Source organism: Synchiropus splendidus, chromosome 5 (genome assembly GCF_027744825.2).
Source record: "Synchiropus splendidus isolate RoL2022-P1 chromosome 5, RoL_Sspl_1.0, whole genome shotgun sequence".
NCBI classification, from domain to species: Eukaryota; Metazoa; Chordata; class Actinopteri; order Syngnathiformes; family Callionymidae; genus Synchiropus; species Synchiropus splendidus.
The window spans coordinates 17,380,859-17,407,703 of record NC_071338.1 but is presented as its reverse complement, the minus strand read 5'-3'; the positions used below and the strand labels follow the sequence as shown (position 1 = coordinate 17,407,703).

Sequence of the window (26,845 nt, the reverse complement as noted above, 5' to 3'; positions counted from 1 at the left end):
TTTACGGGAGGCTATTTGCTGTTGCACCGTCCGTTGGCAGAAGATGTCCCCGTTTGTTTCGGGTAAGACACTTTGTACTTGAACAATTTAGTCCTCCTTGCGAATGCTCGTCACGTGTTCTGCTTGCTTGCCGAATAAATTATGACTTTCACGCTACCCGAGTGAGAGCCATTTACTATTTCTTGCCCTTCATCCTTACGGGTGTGTTTATTTTTAATTTGTTTACGGTTCGTTTGCTGCAGAAACAGTCGCGATAGTGCAAACTACTGCATTTTGTTTTATTTATAATTTCTTAATATTAATTGTGGCTGTTATTGTCTTGTCATTTCGGCATTATTTTTGTTAAAGAGGGTTTTTTTTCTCTTCATTTATACGTGCCATTCAATCACACTTTGGTCAAATTAAACAAACATATGTACGTTGTTGACATCTAATGAATACTTCAATCTATGTATCACATTATATTTTGATTACTTGTGATGTCAGTATTGGGTATACTTACTTTACATCAATAAACTGTAAGAAATTCGAAGTGATTAAATTTTCACCTTAGGGCACACGATATAGAAGCACTTCTCATTCACTGTTTAGCAGTTTGGATTTTGTTTGTTTATTTATTTATTTTATTACTTGTCTTACTGTTGTGATTGTTTAAAAATTATATAATGTCATTAAAAATTAAATACTGTAATTGTTAGTGTAATTAACCTTCTATTTCTTTGTCTTTGACCATATTTGCACCACCTTAACAAGTCCTTTTGCATTGTAAGGTCAAATGCATGAATATGATGATCTTCGTCTGTTTTCTTTTTTTTTTTTTTTAAACAGACATCTTTCGATCAAGTAAACAACACTGACGAGAATGAGAACTTGAGAGATCTTGAAGATCTGAGGAGTTGTTCCAGCCATGCTCTCAACATTTGTTGCTCCTGCCTGTAATTCACTGAGATGGAAGGTTTATTGCAGGACTTTAAGACTCAATCAACTGCTTTATGAACCTTTCCTCATAAGAAACGCCCACCAATGGACTGCATCATCCAGAATAAGCAAGAAACCAGTGTTCACCAGAGCTCCGTCATTTGGGGATAAAGTTGCAATAATTGACAGCACTGGCAGCCACAGCTACAAACAGCTCTATTGCAGTAGTTTGGGCCTTGCTGGGAAAATCAGTCGGGCGCTCAACTCTGACCTTGGTGCATTAAAAGGAAAGAGAATCACCTTCTTGTGTGACAATGATGCCTCCTACACAGTTGCACAGTGGGCCACTTGGATGAGTGGCGGAACTGCTGTGCCTCTGTACAGGAAACACCCGCCCTCTGAGCTGGAGTACATTATCACAGACTCACAGAGTTCATTGCTGCTAGCATCCCATCCCCATTCTGAGACATTGGAGCCCTTTGCTGGAGCACTTGGTCTTCCCTACCTGGTCATGCCTCCTACCTCAAAGTTGGACTCCCTGAGTGGATCAGAGACTGACTTCCCAATGATGGACTGGACTGAGCAACCAGCAATGATCATCTATACCAGTGGCACTACTGGGCGACCTAAAGGTGTTCTACATTCGCACAGCAACATTCAAGCCATGGTAAGTTGTTTGTTCATTCCATAATTGTATTAAATGGAAAAAAGTTTGAGTTGTTTTCAGTGAACACTAACAAGGCCATGTTATTGCTCTGTTGTTTTCCTAGTATAACCCACGACGATTTTGCTTTATTTGACTTTAATATATACCTGTACAATCTGAGACAGATTTTAAGCATCTTTTCTCATGTGCACTCATATTTCCATGGCACATATCAGTTGAGTTTGATATGAACATTCTTGAACATCAGTGGGCGTATGTGAGATCAGATCCTGGGGGGAATGTCCTCCACAATAGCAATGCCTCACTGACCTACTTGGCTCTGTGGGTTGTGATATGACTTTAAATGAAGAGCTCATACCCTGGACTCTTCTGTGCATGCTCTTCCAAGTGTGTCTTCAATTAATAACAATTTGGTCTTATATCACGCAAATACATTCAGGGACCTGTGCTCACAAATGTCATGGTTTGTTCCTGTTCAACATCTTGGATGGAAATTATTCCTATATACCTTTACATTATCTAAGTCAAATAAAAGACAAACAGAAAAACATCAATAAATTCTGTATAGTTCCAAGTAGTCCTAGTCAAATCACTTGTGTTTATTGTCACTAACAATTTTCTCCGTTTGCCTCTAGATACAGTGCCTGGTTTCAGAGTGGGGCTGGTCTAAAGATGATGTTATCCTCCACACGTTGCCGCTCCACCATGTGCATGGCATTGTGAACAAGCTGCTGTGTCCTCTTTCTGTGGGGGCTACCTGCATAATGCTTCCAGAATTCCATCCTGACAAGGTCAAGCGTTTTTGCTTTACCTGATTATTTTTCATTCATTTTATTTATTTTTTACAGAATGGACCTTATTGGCATTTGTTGATAACTTTGATCATCACTTATCATTACATATAACAGTAACAATGGTCACACTTTATTACCATAAATAAACTACTTGCTCATATGTATAGTGGCAATATAATAGTAGTAATTCGTGCCTTGTTCTTAGTGTCTTGTTAATACTGCCAAGTTTTTACCCTGGAATAGTCACCAAAAATTCACTATAAACAACATCATAATTAATTATTATTAACCGTAACTTACTATTGAATATGTGTTCTTTAATCTGAAGTGTTGCCGTAATAATATAATATTACAACAAAAACAACTATTTTGTAAACAGGTTTGCTTGTGTGGATGACACATAACACTTAAATGAATGGGTGTTTATTGCCATCTCCTCTAATACATTTTAATGACATGGATAATGCATGTGAGTGCATTATATTGACAACAAACATTAAAATACACTAAACACTGATCACTTCCAGACTTTGAGTATGCACATTATTCTTTCTTGAATTCTTTAACTAGAAATTAATTTGTTAAAAAACAACTGTCCTCAATATATCTTCACACATATATTTACTGCAAATATTTCAAGTATGTAAGTGGTAGTTTCCACTTCAATAGGTCGTCACATTGTTGTAGAACTTTTTGTTCTTTTTAAGCCCCACCCCTCTGTCATGACTCTCCTGACTGACAGTCTCTCTCACCTGCCCTCCCCCTCCTCTCCTTTTCGTCCTGTTCCCCCCGTTGCTCTCTTGCTGACTGTCAAACTAAGTGTTTGGGGCTTAGTGATGAATTGCCCTGTGCGGCTTTGTATCTGACCAATGCCGACTCACGCTATGGGCTTAAGCAGGAGATCAATCGATGAGCTGACATTGAGGAATGATAGCGTTTGTTTCGCTCTTAGAGGAGTGATTGTGTGTGTGCGCGTGTGAGAGAGAATGAGCAAGAGAGAGGAAAAAAGAGAAACATCAACCTTGCAAAAGCTGTGAAACAACTTTATCTCGCATATACATATTTTTCTGTACATCCACACTCTGCAACAAGGTGACAGTGGTAGTAATGATGAGAGAGAGCCAGTAGTTCCCAGTACTTTTGCAGTAAAGTAGCATTGAATACTGACCCAAGTATCAAACCACAACATTCCTAACAGAATAAATCCTTGGTTCTCTGCCCAGAGCTGCATTACATCTATCCACTAATCAAATAACCTATATAAGCCTGCAAATTAAGTCTCCATGCAACATGAATTATCAATTATTGCACTAGTTATGGTTTGCTCCCTTGACTTTGATATGTTGAGATCAAATCACAATCATATGTCCAACTGTTTGCGCTCTCTACAAATGTGCTTGAAATGTAGAAGATTCCCTGGAGCTGTCGCACATCTGACACGCTGCCTTTGGGTCATAGGCACTACTTCCTGTCAGAGTGTGATAATAACAGATAACTGCTGGAATTTAATTTATGGCGCCTTTATTCATATTCATTCTGTCAGCTTGTTTAATAGCTAGTCCTTCATTAAAATCCACACTTCAAATCATCCATTGTCAGCTATTAACTTGGAGACGCACACGTGAGGACACTGAAACACAACAAACATGTCTGTAAAGAAAAATGACAGACTCTAATGTTGTTCTACTATTAATCTACATTTACAGTATTTATCTTCTACTGAATCGTCAAATGTTTAAAATCATATCACAGTTTGGAGTTTGTGGCTTGTAATAAAATGGCTTTTGAGGGTAGGAACAACTCAACAATGACTTTCATCAATTACAATGATAATACAGTAGTTGGCCTTCCCACTTGTCGTTGTCACTGCTGCCATGCCGACTCTATCCAGCACCATAAGAAAATGTTTTGCATAATATGATTCAGACCTCTTATGGCCCTTGACTGACCCATGTACTCCCTCAAGCAGTATAGCACCAGTATAGAAACAATATTACATAAAACAAATTTAAGCATTGAGTAAATGTATTTTTTTAGGTGGCTTGACTTGCAGCTTTCAGCCATCATTTCTGTTTTCTATTGCAACAGATGTGTTTCTGTCACCACTAAAAAGACGCCCTTTACCCCACTTCACTGTCTTAACCTCCTCCGACCTGAAGTTTTGTTGCACTTTGTTTTTTGCCATTTGGCATAGGAATTACCTAGAAGGAGTAGTAACTGATCTCTGTCTTGTAAGGAAAGTTGTTTTTGCAAGGAAAAATGACTTTGTTCAACAATTGTGTTCAAGTTCAAGTAACACATCTCACATTTCCATGTCATATGAAGCTGAAGTCTTTATTGTACATATTGTATGAACACTAGATTAATTCCCAAAACTTCAGAATGTTCTATCCTGTTCTTTTGTTTTTGAGGAGTTGTTGTATGAGTCTTGTCTCTTTGGATGTGCCCATTCCTTCCTTCATTCCTTGTTTCTTTCACACCAAAATGGTTGTATTGTTGTTGCATTGCTACAAGATGTGTGGCCAGTGTCCCTAAATGTGGCTAGTTGATCAGCATTTTACAAAACAAAGTACAATGTTGCTGAAAGGCAAAAATATAATCTCCACGAGTATGTGGTAAAGGGGACCATGAAATGTTTGCTATATTGTGCTGCTGTCACCCATATTAATTTTCAAAGGTCCAATAAATAAATAGTTATTGATGTTAAAGTTAAAAAGGGTTAAAACATATTTAAAAAGTTGTATAAGTTAATTAAAATGTATTTGTTTATTATATCAAAACACATCACATCAAAATTTTAATCCCCTCTTTGTGGGTCATTAAAAGACATTCACATTTACTTAACACTACATACTTTTTTTCTCTACTCTTTACAATATGTAAACAGAGACTAACAGTTATGGGCCTCCATATTTACACACACGTAGTAGTGTATAAATGCTGAGCCACATGCTGTAGGGTTAGTAAGGTGATTCACCATTATATTCATGCAGTAAGTCATCGAATTGAACTGTGGGAAGTTCATCTTATTAATGGGACTTAAGTCTTGTCACCAAAGGAGGCAAAACTTTATTGAAGAGTTGAAAAATGTCTTTTCTGAGAAAGATTCATCGAACGTGTTGATGCTCCTTGTGAAGTGGAGCTTCTCAAAAAGATGTTAACAATTCAGGCGGTGGCTCCTGGTTCACGTTGCACGCTGTCCCTTAGGCAGAGTCCAGGTTTTTGACGGACGTAAATTGCCTTCCTCTACACTCCGGTGTGGACTTTGTGGAAACGCTCCACTGAACTTGATAGACACCTCACAGAATGGTCACGGCAGAGTAAGTTAATAGTCCTTCACTTCTATGTTGAACAGGTCGACGGCACGCCTACCTCTTTAGATCTTCTATCAGGTGAAATGCTCACGATGAGCCTCAGGATGAAGAACAAATTGGAATAGAGATAAAATGATGTTGTTGTTGGTGAAGAGTTGGGCCACGCACAACAACAAAAATAAGATGAATGACTGACTGTTGAAGTGAAGAGGGCAAAGGAGGCTAAACTGGAAGTTTAAACATTTTAAAGCAGCTTTTGTTGTTGTGTGGAAGAATTAATGTAATTGAATAAAGGATACATAGCTAGATCGGGGTGGGGAGAATTAATGTATTTGTCTCCCAGGGGGTTAAGCGAGACTTGGACAAGCTGTTGTTCACCTTCACTGATTTCTCACTTTCTTCCCAACCATCCCTCATCTCATCCAGAATATGTGTGTCATTTTTGTCTGTTTGTCAGAAGTGGATGAGACAGTTAAAAATGGCTTTTCAAGGGTTGATGCACCTCAAACGGTCTTTTATATCCGTGTTTATTTACAGAGCTTTTTGTTTGTTTGTTTTGTGTGTTTTTTTTACGCAAACATTTGTGATATAGCCAAAGTCGCTGGCCAATTTGGTGCTGGCCTGCATCAGTGTTGTTGACCTTTACAAATCTTCCCATTTCCCTGTCTTGGTTTTGGTGTTTTGTTTGACAGATTTAAAATGACTCTGTCCTCTATCTGTCTTCAATGTTCACACGGTCATGCAAACGTGTTAGTAATAATATAGTAATTACGACTATTACTGCTTGTCCTTCTTCAGCCTTCTATTGATTGATCTGGCTCTGCATTCTAGGTGTGGGAGATGCTTTTGAGCTCCGAGGCTCCGAGGGTTAATGTCTATATGGCCGTGCCAACAATCTACTCCAAACTGATCCAATACTATGATCAGCACTTTACGCAGCCTCATGTCAAGGACTATGTCAAAGCAGTCTGTAAGGAGAGGATCAGGTAATGGACTTGGGCTCAGTAAATCTGTCTGTGAACTTGTTCTAATTTAGTATACGATGGTGATTGTTAGAGTTAGTACTGCTAGCACAGATGTGTTTCCTTGATTGTAATAAGTCACTTCACACCCTTTAGTTCTGTTTATGCATCTGTAATTCCATTATCTTGTTTGTTGTAGATATTTCATTGAGCTTGGTGAGAGGGCCAAGCATTGCACTTGGATAAGGAACTGTAAGTTTGTTTTTCAGACTGATGGTGTCAGGATCCGCTGCTCTACCTCTGCCTACTCTGCAGCGCTGGGAGAACATCACAGGGCACACACTGTTGGAACGCTATGGTATGACAGAGATCGGCATGGCCCTGTCCAATCCTCTTCATGGACCTCGAATCCCAGGCATGTAGCTTCAATTCCTCATCTGCCGTTTAGAGTCTCGCATCACGCTTCTTGGAAATTTGTGTTGCAGTTTTTGTGTACTGTAGTGTGTCTCATCCCAGCACTTCATTCAATGGGGCTTTCACATATGCTTATGTTTCTTACCCTATGTGGAAAGCTTTTTGTCCTGCTTCACTTTAGCAGAAGGGTGATGTGTGTTCTGTGCCCAGCCACACTCACATGTGGCCCTTTGTCTTCCTTTTACACGTCAGTCATTTTTTTTTGTTGCTTGTTTTTTTTTTTTAAATCATGCAATACAATTACAATAATAAATCATAGTTAGATATTTTTAGATTTCGATGTAATCTCAGTCTGTTTTCCTTCTCTGAGCTGGTAATAGTTGTATGGAAATGTTAAATTAAATATTACCACTAAGATAAGATAAGATAAGACTTTCACTGTTTACTGTTACAGGAGCTCTTAGAACACACAGTGGAGCACAAAAGGTTCAGAAATAAGAAAAACGTTTTTATTTAATTATTTAGATTTTAAAAAGTATGGAATTTAACGCGATTTTTGTCCCTCAAAAAATATACAGTGATGTGGGAAAAAATACCTAGCAAAATAGTGCTTTGAATACTTCTATGTATAAAGTGAAACAACATCTATGTACACATTCACTTTTAGTTTTCCTTGTTTTATAATGCTGCAGTTACAAAATGTAAGTTACATTTAAGACTTTTTCTTCTGTGCTTTTGGTTGAATGGCCCCACGCAACGGTCATGGTAAGTAGGGGATTTAATTGCCAACCTGTGATTTACACGATCAATAAAATGTGTGTCGATTCCCAAGTGAAAGAACTGTGCGACGGGCTGGGAACAAAAAGAGTCCTGTCTCTGCCTCTGCCTCCCAGTAAAGAAAGAAACTGCCTCAATGTAGATTAGGGAACATATTCCATAAATGAACATATGATCAAACCCTAAAATCTTCTTTGTTATGATGATTTATAGCATTGCTGCCATGCTGACTGCCATGGGAATTATTGGAGACGTACTCCACTTCAAAATGATTGTGACCATTATTGAGTGTTATCTGTTTCTAGAGTTGTGTTTTATATGCTGCCTCCAGTGTGAATCAGTACTTGACTCTCTCTTTAGTCTGTCGCTAAATAAAAATCCAAGCAAGCTAACAAAAGTAAAGCCTGAAAATTAGGTCAGATGAGTGTAGTTCTTCTCTTTTTCCCTCTTGGTTCTTTTCTTCTTTTGTCTTGTGCTGTCCTCCACTTTTTTTCTGCTTATTCCCTTGTCAACCTTCACTGTTGCAGGTAAAACTAATGAGCCTGCGAGAGCACTGGGTAATCCTATCGCTGCTGTTGACAGTGTTGTGCGATCGTCTCTCTTGTCTGGCAGCAGAAAAGGAGCAGGCTGTTTGATTCCTCTAAGGTGTTTATTAAGAAGGGTGTGATGAAAGGTCTGATTTTATTGTGTATGTTTCTACTTCGTGAGAGTTGAGGAGAGATCCGTAGCTGCACATTCATGTCTCTGAATGGCATCTTTAATCTGTGCTTGTTTTAGCCAACGTGTTTGTGTGTCGTCTTTAAGTAGGTTAAAATAGATGAGAAAGTGAGACGAGTGATGCAGTCACCACTTAAGATGTGCCCTTGCTTAGCTCTTTTATTTCCTTCCTCAACTAGCTGCCTGCTTCAGTGTGATGATTCAATATGTTGACAGTATTTCTGTTAAATTCCCAAGAGGAGGATACAAAACAAGTGAGATGACATTCATCTCAGCAACATTGGACTTTCAGTCCATGTCACATGTTTTTCTCTCTAGGTCTGTTTTCAGTACTCTAGTTGACCAGATATTTAAGCCATAGTTTTAATGTTGTAGCAACAGATACATTTATTTAGCTAGAGATCATTTAAATCTGACAGCTTATAAAAATGGGGAAATTGTATCAACTAACAATGTGTCTATACAGTTACACCCCGGTAAAGCCACCTTGACTGAACTTTGTTGACAACTATGAACCATGCAGTGCAAAATATCATCAATCATCAGCAGCTGAGACATATTTTCTTGGTCGGCTTCCATCTCTTTATGTGTTTTGTACAAGGTTCATCCCAATTTTCTTTTCACTTGGTGCACCGATTATCTGTCCATTAAATTGTTAGTGAGCTTATGCACCGTGGGTGACAGGATCTGGGGAATTGTCGATGTCTTTGCTTGATCATTTGATTCTGCTCACTGAAACCAGAGTGTGGGAGACCTTTAGATGATGCCAAAGGAATGATGTGCAGTCTATGTTTGGAAGATCTGCCAGCGCCAGTGCAAAGTAGACCCTTGCCACGTCTGTCTCTGTCCTGGAATATCTTCAAAAGATCTCTCATAGGTTTTCAACAAGTTATGTTGCGTCACACTTTAAACTGACTTATTTTCCTGTACTAAACTAACTGTAAAGTGGAGATTGAAAAATGAAAACCATGAGGGTGTGTTTTACTTGCATTCAAAGAAATCATTTTAATCATTTACACGCACACATTCACTCTGTAGAGAGCCCTGAGTGCCCACAGTGCTGTAATTATCTTAATGTGAGCCACGCACTTGCATTCATAGAAAAGTAAGGAGCTGCGGTTGACAATTTTCTTTGCAAACCCATTCGTATTTTTTCAGTTAAACATACTCTGAGAGCTCCATTTGCTTTTTTTTTGGCAAGTTTTAAAACTGCCACATTAACCATTTTATGAAACTGTGCTGCTGTAAAAGCATTGTCAAACAGTCAGCAGTGGTTGGAGCTCTTAGTCTGGAAACTGACAGTTATTTTAACCATCATGAGTGAGAGAGGAAATTATAAGAATCCGTGTATCATTCGTTCATTTGTTTTTCATGATACACGGATTTATAATAATGACGTACAGTTGGTAGTCTTGCCAGGTCATTAGGTACTGGAGTGAAGTTTCATCTGCAAAACTTTAACTCTCTAACTATTGCTTTTTTTCACTGACATAATGCTGACATAATGGAGTCCCCACGTTTTCTTACTTGGATGTGCTTGACAAATAGAGCTGCTAGTGAAGGGGACACACGGTATTTTAGAGTCAGTGAGTCAGTCTCATTTATAAGGTAGATAGGTAACAAGACAAAAGTTGTTTTTTTTTGCGGACGCTAAACTGAATGTAAGCAGAAGATCTGCCTAAAATGTTTTTGCTTGATCTTGCTATAAGATCTTGAAGACCTGGACAAAAAACACTTGTTGTTCGACCTGTTATATGCAGTCGAACAACATCTATTAGGAAATAAATGTAGCTTTTGTTGGAGTGGTGTTGGAGAGCTGTTTTTGTTTTTACAGGGGCTGTTGGATTGCCACTTCCTGGTGTTGATGTTCGCATAGTCATGAATAACTCAGTGAACACCACAATCGTTGAGGGGAACCACAGAGACACCAAGGTAATCAGTGAGTAAATTATGAATGAAACCCCAGCCACTTTTTATCTTTTCAAAATGACAATTCTTCAGTGACGCTTTTTAGGGTCAGAGCACTTGGCTGAAGTGGTGCTAGCATTTTCAGAAACCAAGGAAATGTTGCTCTTCAGTTGAAAATTGCGTTGCTATACATAAGTATGGCATTTTAACATCCCTGGAAAAGTTTTGTATTTATTTTTTCTTCATATATCCACGTGTAGCTATCATTATGTCCAGATGAATTTCATTCTCTTTCAAGCAAGCAAATACTTACTATCTATAGTATATGGACACTGGTAGTTTTTGGGATTTGTGCAGAACTTCATGCTCTATGCTATATTTATTAGCTTGTCAAAATTATTATTATTACTAGTAGTAGTATCATTATTATCTTTCTATCTTTTTCAATCAAATGTCTATGTCATTGTGCAGCTGCGTTCAGATTTCGAGGGAAAAGAAGGGGAGCTTCTTGTCCGTGGTCCGTCCGTTTTCAAGGAGTATTGGAACAAACCTCAAGAAACCAAGGAGTCCTTCACCGATGATGGCTGGTTCAGAACAGGTACCTGATCACCAACCTCTTCTTTCCTGCTCCCCCATCTCCTTTACCTCTAAAATCATCATGGTCATACCCGCACCGTTCTCGGAGGGAGTGATCCAGACTCTAATTGCGTCCTGACTTGTGAGCTGACAAGAAGGAGGGGAGATGTCAAACGACTTTTTCATCATTTCAGCCGACTGCACTGGCTGCATGATTTTAAACACTTAAAAGCCGGGAGCCCACTCCAGGAAGCACACACTCAAGAATCCACTATGTGTGTGTACTTCTCTGTATACACTCATTTTGAGGGTTACTATGAGAGAGTGATAAATGGACTGTGTGTTTTTGGTGCTGCAGGGCATTTTTCCTCCTAAGTGGTTGTGACTGCTCTGGGTCTTGAGGAACCATGCATTGCTTCCTCGCTTTTCCTCTGCCTCTCTTTCATTAGTGTGTGTGTGTGTGGTGGCACAGAGGGTAGCTGTCAACAGAGTCTGTGCCTCCCTGCAGCCTCGCGCTTCTCTGTCCACCCCCCAATAGGAGCTCTACTTTACTGCAAAGCCACCAGGAGTGAGGTGTCATTTTCAACTTTCACTTGTCATGTAGATGATGGCAAAAAATAAAAATTAAAAAAACCCTGAAGCTAAAAGTTGAGCCAGTTGACATTGTGGTGTTGATGTTAGACGAAGAGAGCGCTGCCAGAGACTAAGGGAGAGAGAGTGAGGGCGAGGACGGGGAGCTGGTGGTGCCAGACGGAGAAAAGCCAAGGAAGGGAGGTTAAAAAGCTGCAAAGAAAGGCCGAGTGATCGCAAGTGAAGCAGGGGAAGGCAGTGGGAGAGCGAGGCAGACTGTGTTTAATTGGCTTTGCAGGCTGGAAGGACAGAGATCCAGAGCGCAGCACGCTGCTGTCACACTCCATTACAGCCACTGGCCACATAATGAGAGCCCAGTGCAATCAGCTCCCCACAGACCCGTCCCTCAAGCCACACACACACACGCACACACACACACACACTCACACACCATGGAACAGTGTCAGGAAAGTGGCAAGCATGAGCTGTGTCCTCCTGGTTCAACTGGTTGGACTTACTAGCGATCGCTCAATTATAAGGTGAGGCTGCTGCAGGATTTTGGACAGCCAGATGTGAACTGTGTTTCACTGCAGCAGGAAAACACACACCATGAATCTTGGTTTTTATTTCAGCCCTTTGAATTCAGTCAAAATGAACACGGTTGAAAATAATAATGATGACGGTAATCCAAGAACGGAGGAATTTATTTTTCACAACACAAAATTCATCAATAACTCTGAGCGCCGTGAACAATCATTCATCGCTTAAATTCATATTGATATGGCCAGAAAAGCACTGTGTCACTTCTCATAAGCAGATTTATGTGGTCAACCATGAAGACACAAACACGGAATTCTGTGCCGGCAGTTGTTGTCTCTCCAGGCAGTCACATACACTCAGATATACTATCACAGTATTGTTAATTATTTAATGGTTTTATGCTTCCTGTGACATGCAAACATTGATAGCCACGGAAATAAATTGTTTTGCTCACTTTATGGGTTTTTGTACAATGATGCAGCAGCACTATCGCTTGATCATATCCACTACAAAGTGGCATATCAGATGTCTGTTCCTCACACACGTTCTGTGGTTCACACTTCACCTTTCTCTAACACTTGGGATTTTGCACTTCCTGTTTCCACTTGGTGACGCTTGACTGTCATCTGTCTACTTTGTTTTTTTGTCCTATCCACATTGATCATAATCCCATCGTTCCATGACAGTATTATTTATTTCTGGTATTTTAATGAAAGCAAGAAATATGGTGCTGAGGGGGAAAAAACATAGTTACCAATATTATTACACGTACAGTGACTACAGATCTCAAGTTCCAAAGTCTTCTTCAGAGTGACGACTCTGTGTACCATCAATGGCAGCTCTATAGGGAGACTCTCGTCCTATTCTTCCTGTCGTCTTATCACAAACCTCACTGGGCTCATTGATTTTCCTCTGGATTTTTGGCTCAGGGCTTTGTCTGCTTCTATCCAGTCCATCAACAAAGACAACAAATTAGAGAAGTCTTTTAAGTGGATAAAGACAGGCACATTTCTATTTCTTCAAGTCTGATGAAGCCACTTTTGTAGCCGTGAAATATATGTATAAAACCATAACTGCATGAATAAATGTCCAACAAAATGGCAGAATGGGTTTAGTGGCGAGTATGTTCTTAGCAGGGTGCCTGTGGTATGATGCTCTCTAATGATGCAGTTCACAATGGATTTGCAATATAGATACCAAAACTGCTTCTTTGTTCAATTTTTGTGTTGAATTTACTCCAAATACATTTAAAAATTGGGTAATATTAGTTGTGACTCTTTCAACAATTTTTAAGAGCCGTATTCCTGTAAGTCTGCATTTCACTGTCATCCCTCACTAGATTAATAATTATATTTATAAAAATCAAACATTTTAGCAACTGAAAGACACATAATAGTACCAGAAGTGCAGTGTCTTATTTCAATCATCATATTAGACGCCAACAGTGTCTCCAGTGTTAAGCTGCAGCTGGCATGCTTCATGTGGTGACACTAGTCGTGTGTTTAGAGACAGGCTTGAGAACATCAAAGGCATTGTTTCATTTGCATAGGTATATATGTATAGTTCTGGATATTCTTCACTTTTGTTACTCTTTTGTGCGAGTACCTTCCGTCCATTGGGCCGCTCAGAATGACCCCTCCAGATAGTACAGTTTATGCATGCATGTGTCACGCATGAGCAAGTCTGAGGGGCATCTGTAACCTCAGCTCTAAAGGTGAGCTTCTGCTTCTCTGACAAAATTCCCCACCGATAGTCAGACTGAAATGTGGCCGGTATCCTGCGGAGCCATCACCAGTCATTTGTGAACCGCTCTTTACCTCCCAGCGGTGCTCCCCTGTTTCCTGCCTGCAACCCTCTCCGCTCCCAATGTCAGATTGTACCTTCGGTCAGATTCTGTCCTTCTTGAGCCCAGTCTCTGTGCTTGCAGTGGGAGTCAACAACTGCCTCTCCCCGTGACATTTACAGCCAAGGTGTCAACACGAGACGGCCAGCCTTTTATTAGCATGTGAGTTCAGATGGAACTGGCTGCGAGGCTTTGTGTGCTTTTCATGTTTTTGGCTTTTGTGGAAAAAGAGTTTTAGGTCCAAAATGAACCACTTGATTTACTGACTGCAAGTTAGATTCACCAATTAAGAATGATGGGAAGGTAACTGTATTATGATGCAATCACTCCTCTCCTTCCCTCTCCTCTCCTCTCCTCTCCTCTCCTCTCCTCTCCTCTCCTCTCCTCTCCTCTCCTCTCCTCTCCTCTCCTCTCCTCTCCTTTTCCTTCTCCCTCTCCTCTCCTCTCCTCTCCATCTCCCTCTCCCTCTCCTTCTCCCTCTCCCTTCCTCTCCTCTCCTTCCCTCTCCTCTCCTCTCCATCTCCCTCTCCTTTTCCATCTCCCTCTCCTCTCCTCGCTTCTCCTCTCCTCTCCTCTGCTCCCCTTTCCCTCTTGTCTCTACTCCTCTCTACTCCTCTCCTCTCCATCTCCCTCTCCTTTTCCATCTCCCTCTCCTCTCCTCGCTTCTCCTCTCCTCTCCTCTCCTCTGCTCCCCTTTCCCTCTTGTCTCTACTCCTCTCTACTCCTCTCCTCTCCTTCTCTTCACCTCTCCTCTCCTCTCTTCTCCTCTCCTCTCCTCTCCTCTCCTCTCCTCTCCCTTCCACTCCTCTCTTCTCCTCTCCTCTCCTCCCCTCTCCTCTCCCTTCCTCTCCTCTCCTCTCCTCTCCTCGCCTCTCCTCTCCATCTCCCTCTCCTTTTCCTTCTCCTTCTCCCTCTCCTCTCCTCTCTACTCCTCTCCATCTCCCTCTCCCTCTCCCTCTCCTCTCCTTCCCTCTCCTCTCCTCTCCATCTCCTTCTCCCTCTCCTTCTCCCTCTTCCTTCCTCTCCTCTCCTCTCCTTCCCTCTCCTCTCCTCTCCATCTCCCTCTCCTTTTCCATCTCCCTCTCCTCTCCTCGCCTCTCCTTGCCTCTCCTCTCCTCTCCTCTCCTCTCCTCTCCTCTCCATCTCCCTCTCCCTCTCCCTCTCCCTTCTTCTCCTCTCCTCTGCTCTCCTTTCCCTCTCGTCTCTACTCCTCTCTACTCCTCTCCTCTTCATCACCCTCTCCTTTTCCTTCTCCCTTTCCCTTCCTATCCTCTCCTCTCCTCTGCTCCCCTTTCCCTCTCGTCTCTACTCCTCTCCTCTCCTCTCCATCTCCTTTTCCTTCTCCCTCTCCCTTCCTATCCTCTCCTCTCCTCTCCTCTGCTCCCCTTTCCCTCTTGTCTCTACTCCTCTCCTCTCCTTCTCTTCACCTCTCCTCTCCTCTCTTCTCCTCTCCTCTCCTCCCCTCTCCTCCCCTTTCCTCTCCTCTCCTCCCCTCTCCTCCCCTTTCCTCTCCTCTCCTCTCCTCTCCCTTCCACTCCTCTCTTCTCCTCTCCTCTCCTCTCCTCTCCTCTCCCTTCCACTCCTCTCTTCTCCTCTCCTCTCCTCTCCCTTCCTCTCCTCTCCCCTCCTGTCCTCTACTCTACCCTCCTCTCATTACAGCATATCACTATCTGCTTCTGTCTTTATTTAATTACTTACAACAAAATGAATATCATGAGTTGTTTATCATACAGAAGAGCAGTTGTTCTCTCTGTTTTGCTGTCACTAAACCATAATGAGAATCTTGCAAATCTAGTGAACTGTTGACTGTCCACACAGCTGGCAAAGAAACTTTTTAACCTGCCAACATTTAATACCCATGTGGTCAAATACAGCTTTGTTGTGGGTTTTTTTGTGTTTGCTGAAATGCAAATGTTTTAATGACAAGCACAGGCTCTGTGAAATTGACTATCATCCGCTTCAGTGTTGTTGCCCACTGATTCCCGCTAATTCTTGTTTATTTTTCAATGTAAATACAGGTGGCCACATTACTGTGGTACCTGCCCTACAACTGTCTGGGCGAGCACTTCAAAATTGGTACTTGGAAAAGCCAGCCGAGGGTCGTTTATAACTTTGAAATGCTTCCCTTATCTTGGGTTTGTTTCCAGTGTTTTAGTTTGCCGCGGCCTAATAGAAGCATAGAAACGACAGTTAAGTAGTGCTCCTGATGAACACGGCAGATCTGAGACAGACATCAATCCTCAGCTTCCGCTTGTTATCTGCCGCCTGAGAGAGACTGCAGCCTGGAATATCATCAGCATTAACATAAAGCAATCTGAGCTCCTTTAATTGCGTTATATTACACAAATTAGATCACTCAACCAAGTGTAAAGTGCTTTCTTCTACAATATTAATTGCTAAAAAAGGAGCCATGACAAAAGTTAAGGATGATAAATAACGTCAGAGCGAAGATTTCAATGCTTGGCTGTCTGTTATTTATCCTCATTAACTCTTCCATCTTGGCTTTTGGAGCTTTAATGTGGAGCATTAATATTCATGTGTGCTGAGTGTTTACAGGAGGCATGCCTTGCATTCGGACCTCTGCCTTCGTGCTGGGAGCTCTCACTCATGGAGTCTAAAATGCACAAGTTCATCTATTATTGTGCACTTTATTTATTTCTATGGTGAGAATATTCATTTGTCCATTCATCAATTCTTTCAACATAAGTAGTCAACATTTCTTGAAAATAAAGTGACACAACAGGAAGACAGCAGCTATAGTAGGAAGAATAATGGCAATCTAGTCTAGTGTAGTTTAGTCTAGTCTAGTCTTGTATAGTCTAGTCTAGTGTAGTTTAGTCTAGTCTAGTCTTGTGTAGTCTAGTCTAGTGTAGTCTAGTCTAGTGTAGTCTAGTGTAGTCTAGTCTAGTATAGTCTAGTCTAGTGTAGTCTAGTCTAGTATAGTCTAGTCTAGTCTAGTATAGTCTAGTCTGGTGTAGTCTAGTGTAGTGTAGTCTAGTCTAGTCTAGTATAGTCTAGTCTGGTGTAGTCTAGTGTAGTTTAGTCTAGTCTAGTCTTGTGTAGTCTAGTCTAGTGTAGTTTAGTCTAGTCTAGTCTTGTGTAGTCTAGTCTAGTGTAGTCTAGTCTGGTGTAGTCTAGTGTAGTCTAGTCTAGTCTAGTGTAGTCTAGTCTAGTATAGTCTAGTCTAGTCTAGTATAGTCTAGTCTGGTGTAGTCTAGTGTAGTCTAGTCTAGTCTTGTATAGTCTAGTGTAGTTTAGTCTAGTCTAGTCTTGTGTAGTCTAGTCTAGTGTAGTCTAGTCTGGTGTAGTCTAGTGTAGTCTAGTCTAGTCTAGTCTAGTCTAGTATAGTCTAGTCTGGTGTAGTCTAGTGTAGTCTAGTGTAGTCTAGTCTAGTCTAGTATAGTCTAGTCTGGTGTAGTCTAGTGTAGTCTAGTCTAGTCTAGTCTAGTATAGTCTAGTCTGGTGTAGTCTAGTGTAGTTTAGTCTAGTCTAGTCTTGTGTAGTCTAGTCTAGTGTAGTTTAGTCTAGTCTAGTCTTGTGTTGTCTAGTCTACTCTAGTGTAGTCTAGTCTGGTGTAGTCTAGTGTAGTTTAGTCTAGTCTAGTCTTGTGTGGTCTAGTCTAGTGTAGTTTAGTCTAGTCTAGTCTTGTGTAGTCTAGTCTAGTGTAGTCTAGTCTGGTGTAGTCTAGTGTAGTCTAGTCTAGTCTAGTATAGTCTAGTCTGGTGTAGTCTAGTGTAGTCTAGTGTAGTCTAGTCTAGTATAGTCTAGTCTAGTCTAGTATAGTCTAGTCTGGTGTAGTCTAGTCTAGTCTAGTCTAGTATAGTCTAGTCTGGTGTAGTCTAGTGTAGTCTAGTCTAGTATAGTCTAGTCTAGTCTAGTATAGTCTAGTCTAGTGTAGTCTAGTGTAGTCTAGTCTAGTCTAGTATAGTCTAGTCTGGTGTAGTCTAGTGTAGTTTAGTCTAGTCTAGTCTTGTGTAGTCTAGTCTTGTGTAGTTTAGTCTAGTCTAGTCTTGTGTTGTCTAGTCTACTCTAGTGTAGTCTAGTCTGGTGTAGTCTAGTGTAGTTTAGTCTAGTCTAGTCTTGTGTAGTCTAGTCTAGTGTAGTTTAGTCTAGTCTAGTCTTGTGTAGTCTAGTCTAGTGTAGTCTAGTCTGGTGTAGTCTAGTGTAGTCTAGTCTAGTATAGTATAGTCTAGTCTGGTGTAGTCTAGTGTAGTCTAGTGTAGTCTAGTCTAGTATAGTCTAGTCTAGTCTAGTATAGTCTAGTCTGGTGTAGTCTAGTGTAGTCTAGTCTAGTCTAGTCTAGTATAGTCTAGTCTGGTGTAGTCTAGTGTAGTCTAGTGTAGTCTAGTCTAGTATAGTCTAGTCTAGTCTAGTCTAGTATAGTCTAGTCTGGTGTAGTCTAGTGTAGTTTAGTCTAGTCTAGTCTTGTGTTGTCTAGTCTAGTCTAGTGTAGTCTAGTCTGGTGTAGTCTAGTGTAGTTTAGTCTAGTCTAGTCTTGTGTAGTCTAGTGTAGTCTCGTCGGGTCTAGTCTGGTGTAGTCTAGTGTAGTTTAGTCTAGTCTAGTCTTGTGTAGTCTAGTCTAGTGTGGTCTAGTGTAGTCTAGTCTAGTGTAGACTAGTCTAGTGTAGTCTAGTCTGGTGTAGTCTTGTCTAGTCTAGTCTTGTGTAGTCTAGTCTAGTGTGGTCTAGTGTAGTCTAGTCTAGTGTAGTCTAGTCTAGTGTAGTCTAGTCTGGTGTAGTCTTGTCTAGTCTAGTCTTGTGTAGTCTAGTCTTGTGTAGTCTAGTCTAGTGTGGCCTAGTGTAGTTTAGTCTAGTGTGGTCTAGTGTAGTCTAGTCTAGTGTAGTCTAGTGTGGTCTAGTGTAGTCTAGTCTAGTGTAGTCTAGTGTGGTCTAGTGTAGTCTAGTCTAGTGTAGTCTAGTGTGGTCTAGTCTAGTGTAATGTAGTGTAGTGTAGTCTAGTCTTGTGTAGTCTAGTGTAGTTTAGTCTAGCGTAGTCTAGTTTAGTGTAGTCTAGTGTAGTGTAAGCTACTGTGGTCTAGTGTAGTCTCGTCGGGTCTAGTCTAGTCTAGTGTGGTCTAGCGTAGTCTAGTCTGGTATATTAAGCCTAAATAGATTGAGTGACTTCTTTGTATGTGTTGGCAACACACTCTTTTTTTCTTGCTCATGTTTTGAAACTCCAATCTTTTTTTTTTTATTTTATTTTATTTTTATTTTAGGGTTCCATTTTGTCAGAATGGAACACTTCATCATCACTCACCATGTGATGATTGAACCTTGGCAACCGTTGACTTTTTCGTTGACTGAGACACACTTTTTCTTAGTAAACTGGCTTTTTTCATTTGTGCAAAAGCAAGAGTTGTGAACAATCAGATGATTTTAATGAAAAAATGGGTCACAGAAAATCACCTGAGAAAATTGATGTGTTAAAAACAGACACCAGCAAAACATGAAGTTTGAGTCATTTTTGTAAGTCTTGGTTGTGCTGAACACTTAATCTCATCTTTAATGCTTTATAAGACATTATACTCATTCTGTTTAAGGCTATATATGTTTATCATTATGGTGTGGTACCTTACAGTATATATCATAACATATAAAAAGTAATTACAAATAACGCTATTCTCTCAAATTGTGCTCGTCATAATACCTGGTTATAAGATGTCATACATTATACATTATAAACATTCATAAAATCATGATGAATGTACAAATAATGGGTCATAGGTGAGACCTTTATATGAAGTGTTACCGGGTCAGATCGATGTTCCGTTGTAACCTTGCCGAAAGGGCTCCTAGATTACAAAAGCTATAAAACTTGATGCACTTTGCAAATTGGTACCCAAGTGTCACACAACGGCCTCGGGGTTAGCACTTGCAGCAAGACTGGTGCGGGTTCGACTCCTGGATCGGACCGGTGGCCTTTCTGTATGGCATTTGCTTCCACTGGCCAAAAACCAACCAATCCTCACTCATGTGGCCTATTATATCGACGTTGGGAAAGAGGACTGTTGCGTCCGATACTGACAAAAAAGGCAGCATTCAGCGTAATGAACGAATGGTTTCCTTCTTTAGCATTCCATGCGGGCAGGCATGGATCGTGCGTTGCGTGGGGCTGCATCAGGCTTTTAGCTAGAAGGGCATCTGGGCGTCTGCAAAACATGAAAAAATGGACACCCGATTCTCGACCATAGCGTGGCCGCCAGATGCCGCCATATACCAGCTTAATCTGGTGGCCAAGATACGACCGACAATTGGGCGTCCGTTTTATTGTGGTTTGCAGACGCCCAGACGCCCTCCTAGCTAAAAGCCTGGTGCATAGAGCATTGCGTACGAGCGCATGAAGAGTTTTACTTCCATATAGCTCCAGATGCTGCAGTGCATCACGGAGAGACCTGTTTAAATCACTGTCTTCGCTTCGCAACGTCAATATATGATGCCATGGGAGTGAGGATGGGTCGCCAAAAACATCAGCTCTTTTAGGGTTCAGGTTCACTGAGCGCTCTAAATAGTCCATCGGGGTGACTTTGTCTCTCCGTGTGTCGTCCTGTGATGAACTGGCAACTTGTTCAGGGTGAAAAGACGATGCACGTATGTGTAAATAGCACTTCATCCTAGAGAGAGAGCTGCGGTCGATACTTTCTGACCGATGAATTTATTGTTTCATCGCTGCATTTGTATTGGCTTCTGAATCTTGCTTTGTATGTTCATGTTGCTCATATTGAATAGCTTTTACTTTTGTTTTTTTGTTTGTTTTTTTTAATCCGATGTCTTTTGTTATGACAGTGAGGAAGTTTCTTTGCCCTCAAACCGCTGTTAAAGTCTTGATCTGTTTTTATTTCTTCATTTTTCACACTATGTGCCTTCACTTCCTTTAATGCCTCAGAACAAGATGAAAGCCCAGTGCAATTAGGCTTCTTATCGTTTTAATTAAGAAAGCCATTCGGCCATATCTGTCTCAGACGCCATAACACATAATGGCAGACTCTCTGATGCCTGAAGTGGTGTGTGTTTGTGTGTGCGTGTGGACGTAAATCGGCATGTCGGTGTGGCTGCGCATGGCTACGAGCCCCTCTGTGTGTCTGTGTGTGCGTGTGCACGTCCCACTAACATGGTTCCCTACAAGCTCTCTCCCGTGCTTGTGCCTTCTATTATCAGCCTGCGTACCTCCGATCACTATTCCCACTTGTGCCTCTCTGCAAACACGCTGCTTCATCACTCGTTATTCCCGTCGCCTCAAAGAGACAAGGTCAAAGAGTCCAACATAAGCACTTCACATTCAACACACACACACACACACGGCTAATACCCTTTTGACAAAAAATGTCTCATGAAAGCTGTTCACCCTTGATGTTTAGACATGTGTGTGACACAAAGGTTTCTTCTGATGGCATCTCAACTGGTGCCTATGGAAGAGCTCTAGCAGGCAGGCAATATCATCTCTATAAACTCCAATGTGTTTTGTTGGGTCAAATACATTTGTAGAGAAGAGAAAACTGGAGTCTGGATCTGTCTTGTCTCGATCCAGCCAAGCCTTGGCACCCCCCTCCCCTCCTCTGCACCTTGTCTACTCCATCCTCCCTCTCTTCCCTGGTTACCCCGACCTATCAGTGCGGCGCAGTGGTCTGTGAAGAAATTCCCAATATCTAAATTTACACACTGTATCAATCTTGTTTAATAGACTGGAAAGCTTATAGCGGCCGTGGCAAGCCGGCACAGAGGGCAGCGGTGATAAATTGTCGGTGTGCCGGCGACAGCCGCCCGTGATGTATAATGAAATATTTATGATTTATCCCAGCTAATAAACTGAAATGAAGTGCGTGATGTATGGGAACAGATGGGTCCTCTATTGATGCTGAGGCGTGGAGGCAAAGGGGGAAGATGGGTGGAGAAGAGGAACTGGGAGACGCGATGAGAGATACTCCCGCGAGGTGGAAGTAAAGGTGAATGAATGAGGTGGTGAGAAAAATGGAGGGTAAGAATGGAGGTGTTTGTTTGGCTCAGCAGCAGTGAGGAGTGATGGGTGGAACAGGGACGTTCGCAGATAGAACCCGAGTGGTGCTCGAGCACCGGCCCATTATCCCAACTGACGAAAGTTCCCCTTCTGGAGCCTATTGTTGTTATTATTATTGATGTTGTTGTATTATAGTTTTATTATTATTATTTTTATTGTTTTTGTTCTTGTACTATATTTTTATTATTATTACCATATCCTAATATTATTATTAGCATTATTATTATTACTATCATTATACTAATGTAATAATTATTATATTATTGTTTTGAAATTCTTGAGAAATAATGTCATCTGTTCAGCCCAAATGCATTTTGATATGTGGCGGTTTATTGGAGTTTGTGTGAGAATTGTTGACCGACCTGCACCGCAGCGGTCACAAGCCTGCGCCGGGGCCCCTGCCACTCCTCCTCATGCCGTGAGGAACGTCTCCTCCGACGGCAGCATCGGTCAGGTAGCATGCAGCGTTTGAGTGATCCCCTACAGGCAGAGGTAGCTACATTTCACCAGAACATTTGGGATTGTTGATCGGTTTCTATAAACACACTAAATGACCTTGTTGTTAACTTTGCCTTCAGCCCAACATTTGTACACCCTGTTCAAACTCTTCAATAGGTTTATATGTTGAAGTACAAATAAATACATAGTAAAATCCCAATTGTGTGACAAATCTTATTGCAGATTTGTTATTTAAAATGTACAAATACTTTTCCATTATTAAGTGGCAAGAGGTAAATGAATGCAGTTTGTCTTCCTTTGAGATTAATGCCTCCACTTAACTCAGTTTATGGGGCAGTTAGTAGGGTAAAGATGAGGGTTATTAAAACCCTTTCTTTCTGTCTTGGGTTATGTATTATCATACTACACAGGTCTTAGATAAGATAATGCAAATCTTGAACTCCTTGAAATGGCTATGTAGTTTGGAATGCTTTCAGTAATTAGGAACCACTGTGAAATATCTCTCCGATCATGGGTGGGCAATGAAATGTCCCCGAGGGCCACATTAAAACTATGACAAACGGACCAAAGAGAAGCAGGCAGAACAACTTCTTTATTTATTTTTAGGCACAAGAATAAATACAAAAAAGTTCATATATTCATATTTAGCAATGACCAATGAAAACCTTTGACCTTACAAGTTCTGCGTGAATATGGTCAAACACTGGCCTGCCCTGAACACTGAACACCCCTGTCTTTGTTGCTTCATTTCAGTTCACTTTTGGCTCTTTCACTAAAGCCTGAATAAAATATTTCAGTTAAGCACTGTGGGTTTACTACCTACAATAGTCCAGGAGAACACCTTCCTGTTCTGGCGCCGTCTTCCCTCCATTATCCATAGTGACCCATTTCCCCAGCTTGTCATCCTGAGACCCAGCTGTGGCCCTCCACTACATAATGTACTCATCCTGCCCACACATGTCCTGCAGTTTTTGTTTGTGTGCCGGTGTGTGACAAGGATGGAGGGATGCTTTCTATCCACCGTTCCTTCTGCTGAGTCTTGGTGAACGCCTGTTTCCAAGCATTTGTTTTAGAGTTCGCTCTTACATGCAATTGTCTCTGGTGTTTGTAAAAGGTGTTGGAGAAAGAGGTGATTTTCAACTCCATATGGAATAGAATAGACCCTCAGAATCATGTATATGCTGTTGCTACACTTGAAGTGAGGAAAATGCCAGGAATTTTAGGGTCATTTTCATTCAAATCTGATTGTAGTGGAATTTCTCATCATCCCATTTGTCTGTTGTTTCAGGAGACACCGCTGTCTTCAGGGATGGTGTCTACTGGATCATGGGCCGGACTAGTGTTGACATCATCAAGAGCGGGGGCTATAAGATCAGTGCCCTCGATGTGGAGCGCCATCTGTTGGCTCATCCCGACATCGCCGGTAGGAATGCCTCCTTGTTTTGGAGACTTCCCCCTGAGAAAAGTTTCACATCTGATGTTAAACCTTTTGTCATTTGATTCACTCTGGAGATGTCGCCGTCATTGGGGCCCCTGATGCCACCTGGGGTCAAAGGGTTACCGCAGTGGTGCAGCTGAAGCAGGGGACGAGTTTGACTCTGACCGATTTGAAAAGCTGGGCGAGGTAAGTCGTGTTTATTTCAATCTCCGTCAGCATCACTCATCATACATGTCACACATTTTGGAGCGATTGAAAAGGAAAAGGATGAAGAACATTTTCTGTCTTATTATCCCAAAAATGGAAATTTGTTTTTTACAGTGTTGCATAGATCTTGCTCCTTTAAATTTCTTTTTGCGTTTTTGTAATCCCCCCCAAAAAAGAAAATAAATATATATTTTGATATTTTATGAAATATACATTTTCATTCCTGCACAATGGATGCCAGATATGCAGGGATCATGGCATCAAAGGCAATCTTGACAATCCTTGTTGAGGTCTGACCGACCAGTGATGAGCCCTGAAGCCCTGGTGTCCACCGATGGATTGCAATGATTGGTGCAGTTGGAAAAAAATGATCTTAAAACAATGGAGATGCAGCATTGTTTGTGCTAAAAGCAAAATGGCTGTTTTCAGTCTGTGTCTGAGGTGTTTCACAGAGGTGGCAGCTGACACTGTGCCCTCCGCTGAAGACTGACTCAATACACCCATTTCCACTCTGTTGCCTCCGTATTTCATCACATAGTCATGTGATTTATTCACAAGTCTGGTCACTGTGGGTTTTCCCACTGCACTACCTTTTCCTTTTCCACCTGCTGATGTTCATTTACTAAGGTTTGCTCTCAGTCTGTCAAGTGTTTGTCTGAGCTTTGGCTTGCATGTGGTATCTGATCCGGCCTACTGGTCCATCATGCTGGATTAAGAGTGACCGAGGTTAACAGACAAGCACACACACAGACACACACACAGAAGCGCTGTGGGTGTTGTGAACCGTGGGTGCGGCCAGCAGCAAGGTAGCGGCACCACCACCACTGAGGCCGCGGCGTACCAGAGAGACAGAAGCAGGAAGATAAAAGGACACAAACAAGTACATGGATGCTCACTCTTCAGTGCCCCGGCTTCAGCTGTCACTTTAAATCTCTATCAAGTCCTGGGAGACCAGCACTGCCACACACACACGTTCAGGCACACAAATGACCCCAGAGATATTTGTGATGTGAGCAAGCATTGTTACAGATCACTCACACGTATTAAGGAAGATAGAAACCTGCGATGTTCACTGAAGCACTCGGGAAGAAACTGCACTCATATTGAAACTAAATTACATTCTCACTGTACTGTTCAAGAACAGATATTCAGTCTGTACTTTTAAAAATGGAATCACTTCAAGAAAGGTCATTAGCATGTTATTTATGAATTATATTGACTTGTATTAATATGATTGTGTATGTTTGATCATTGTGATCCTGGGAAAACCAATGGGAAAATGTCCAGTTTAACTGGAGTATTGAGTGTTAGAATGGACTTTTGTATATAGTACTTATCTTTTTCAGAAGCTTTACGTTTTTGGCACTTTTTTATTACAACAATAATTGAATTATTCTTATCTTTTAATAAAAAATATCAGAGTAATAAAATAAATGAATAAATTACATCCTGCAAAATGTTATTTCAGACAGTATGAAATTAAACCCTGTTTTTATTTGTTTGGTTTTTTCCTTATTTATTTATGTTTTTTTTGCACTTTTCTGATTACCAACCATAATTCAGTTACAGGATAAACAGCCCTTACGGCGTCACACAAACTGAAAAAAAAAATGTTTTTACTTATTCCTACCTTCTGCTTCCCATTTTATCATGATGCCATTATTCGATTTTGCAGGCTCTGGCTAAAAAGCAACTTCATTAAATATTTGTCTTGCTCTGCGTCCAGTGTGGTGGATTGCATTTTTCCTACCTGCTCTGTGCTGAACTGTCGTCTGTGCTGTGACTGCAGGGAGCACATGGCACCGTACAACATCCCCACAGGACTGCTGCTGGTGGACGAGATGCCGAGAAATCAGATGGGGAAAGTCAACAAAAAGGACCTGTTGCGGCAGTTCTTCCCATGATTGGATCCCTTACATGTTTCTATTGGAAATAATGCCTCAAATGTCGTGAGACATAGATGAGGACAACATTAGCATGGCACAGTGATTTCAATCATTTTTCGATTTAAATTAAATCAGCAGTGAACTGGATTTAAACAGTTCCGTTTACTTTGAAAATCGTTCATGTGAAGCATCATATGACTGATGTTTTTTTTAGTACTGTGATGTGATGTTGATCAAAAAGTGTGCCGCTGAATGCTCTCTATCCCCACGTAGTCCGGTTCATACATCCAGAGATGTGAGCCTTTTTTTTTATGTGAGGTGTTTGAGTGAAATGCCAGTCACCGTTAAAATGTTTTAAAGAATCATTCACACCAGTTGTTCTAGTATTTGTTGTCTTCAAATCACCTTCAATAAAACAGAACAATTAACAAAATGAACAAACAAAAAGAGACAAAATCATTGATTTTACTCTTCTGCTACCGTTTTTTTTTTTTCCCCAAGTGTTGAGGTTACTTTGCAAGAAGATACACATTTCTTGTGGAGGTCCTGCATTTCCAACAGAGCCTCCATACTTGAACCCTGACCTTCTTGCTGTGAGTCCGCAACACACAGAGTGAATTTGAATTTCTGTTCTGTGTGTTCTTCTCGTCATTGCCGGGACAAAGCCCAGCTTCAACTGGACTTGAATTTCGGATGGAGATTACTGGAGTAAATGGGCCACATAGAACGTCCGGCTTGATCCCAGAGTGACCTTTGTTGCTGCTGACTGGCTGAGCTGCAGTAACCATTGAAGCATGACATGAGATAAGAAGTTTACTTGGGTTAATATTCACTCTGATCCTGGC

The 26,845-nt window shown here is 41.2% G+C and overlaps 1 protein-coding gene across 1 annotated transcript; it reads left to right on the top strand.

The window, feature by feature from the left end:
* The first annotated feature begins 11 nt into the window (after positions 1-11).
* Positions 12-26,432, top strand: acsf3 (acyl-CoA synthetase family member 3). The gene is made up of 10 exons (XM_053864742.1): positions 12-62; positions 829-1,585; positions 2,221-2,376; positions 6,525-6,679; positions 6,925-7,070; positions 10,398-10,495; positions 10,943-11,069; positions 23,758-23,892; positions 23,982-24,093; positions 25,904-26,432. The coding sequence occupies exons 2-10, from the start codon at positions 908-910 to the stop codon at positions 26,016-26,018; spliced, it is 1,722 nt and encodes a 573-aa protein (XP_053720717.1). The 5' UTR covers positions 12-62; positions 829-907; the 3' UTR covers positions 26,019-26,432.
* Positions 26,433-26,845: the final 413 nt, after the last annotated feature.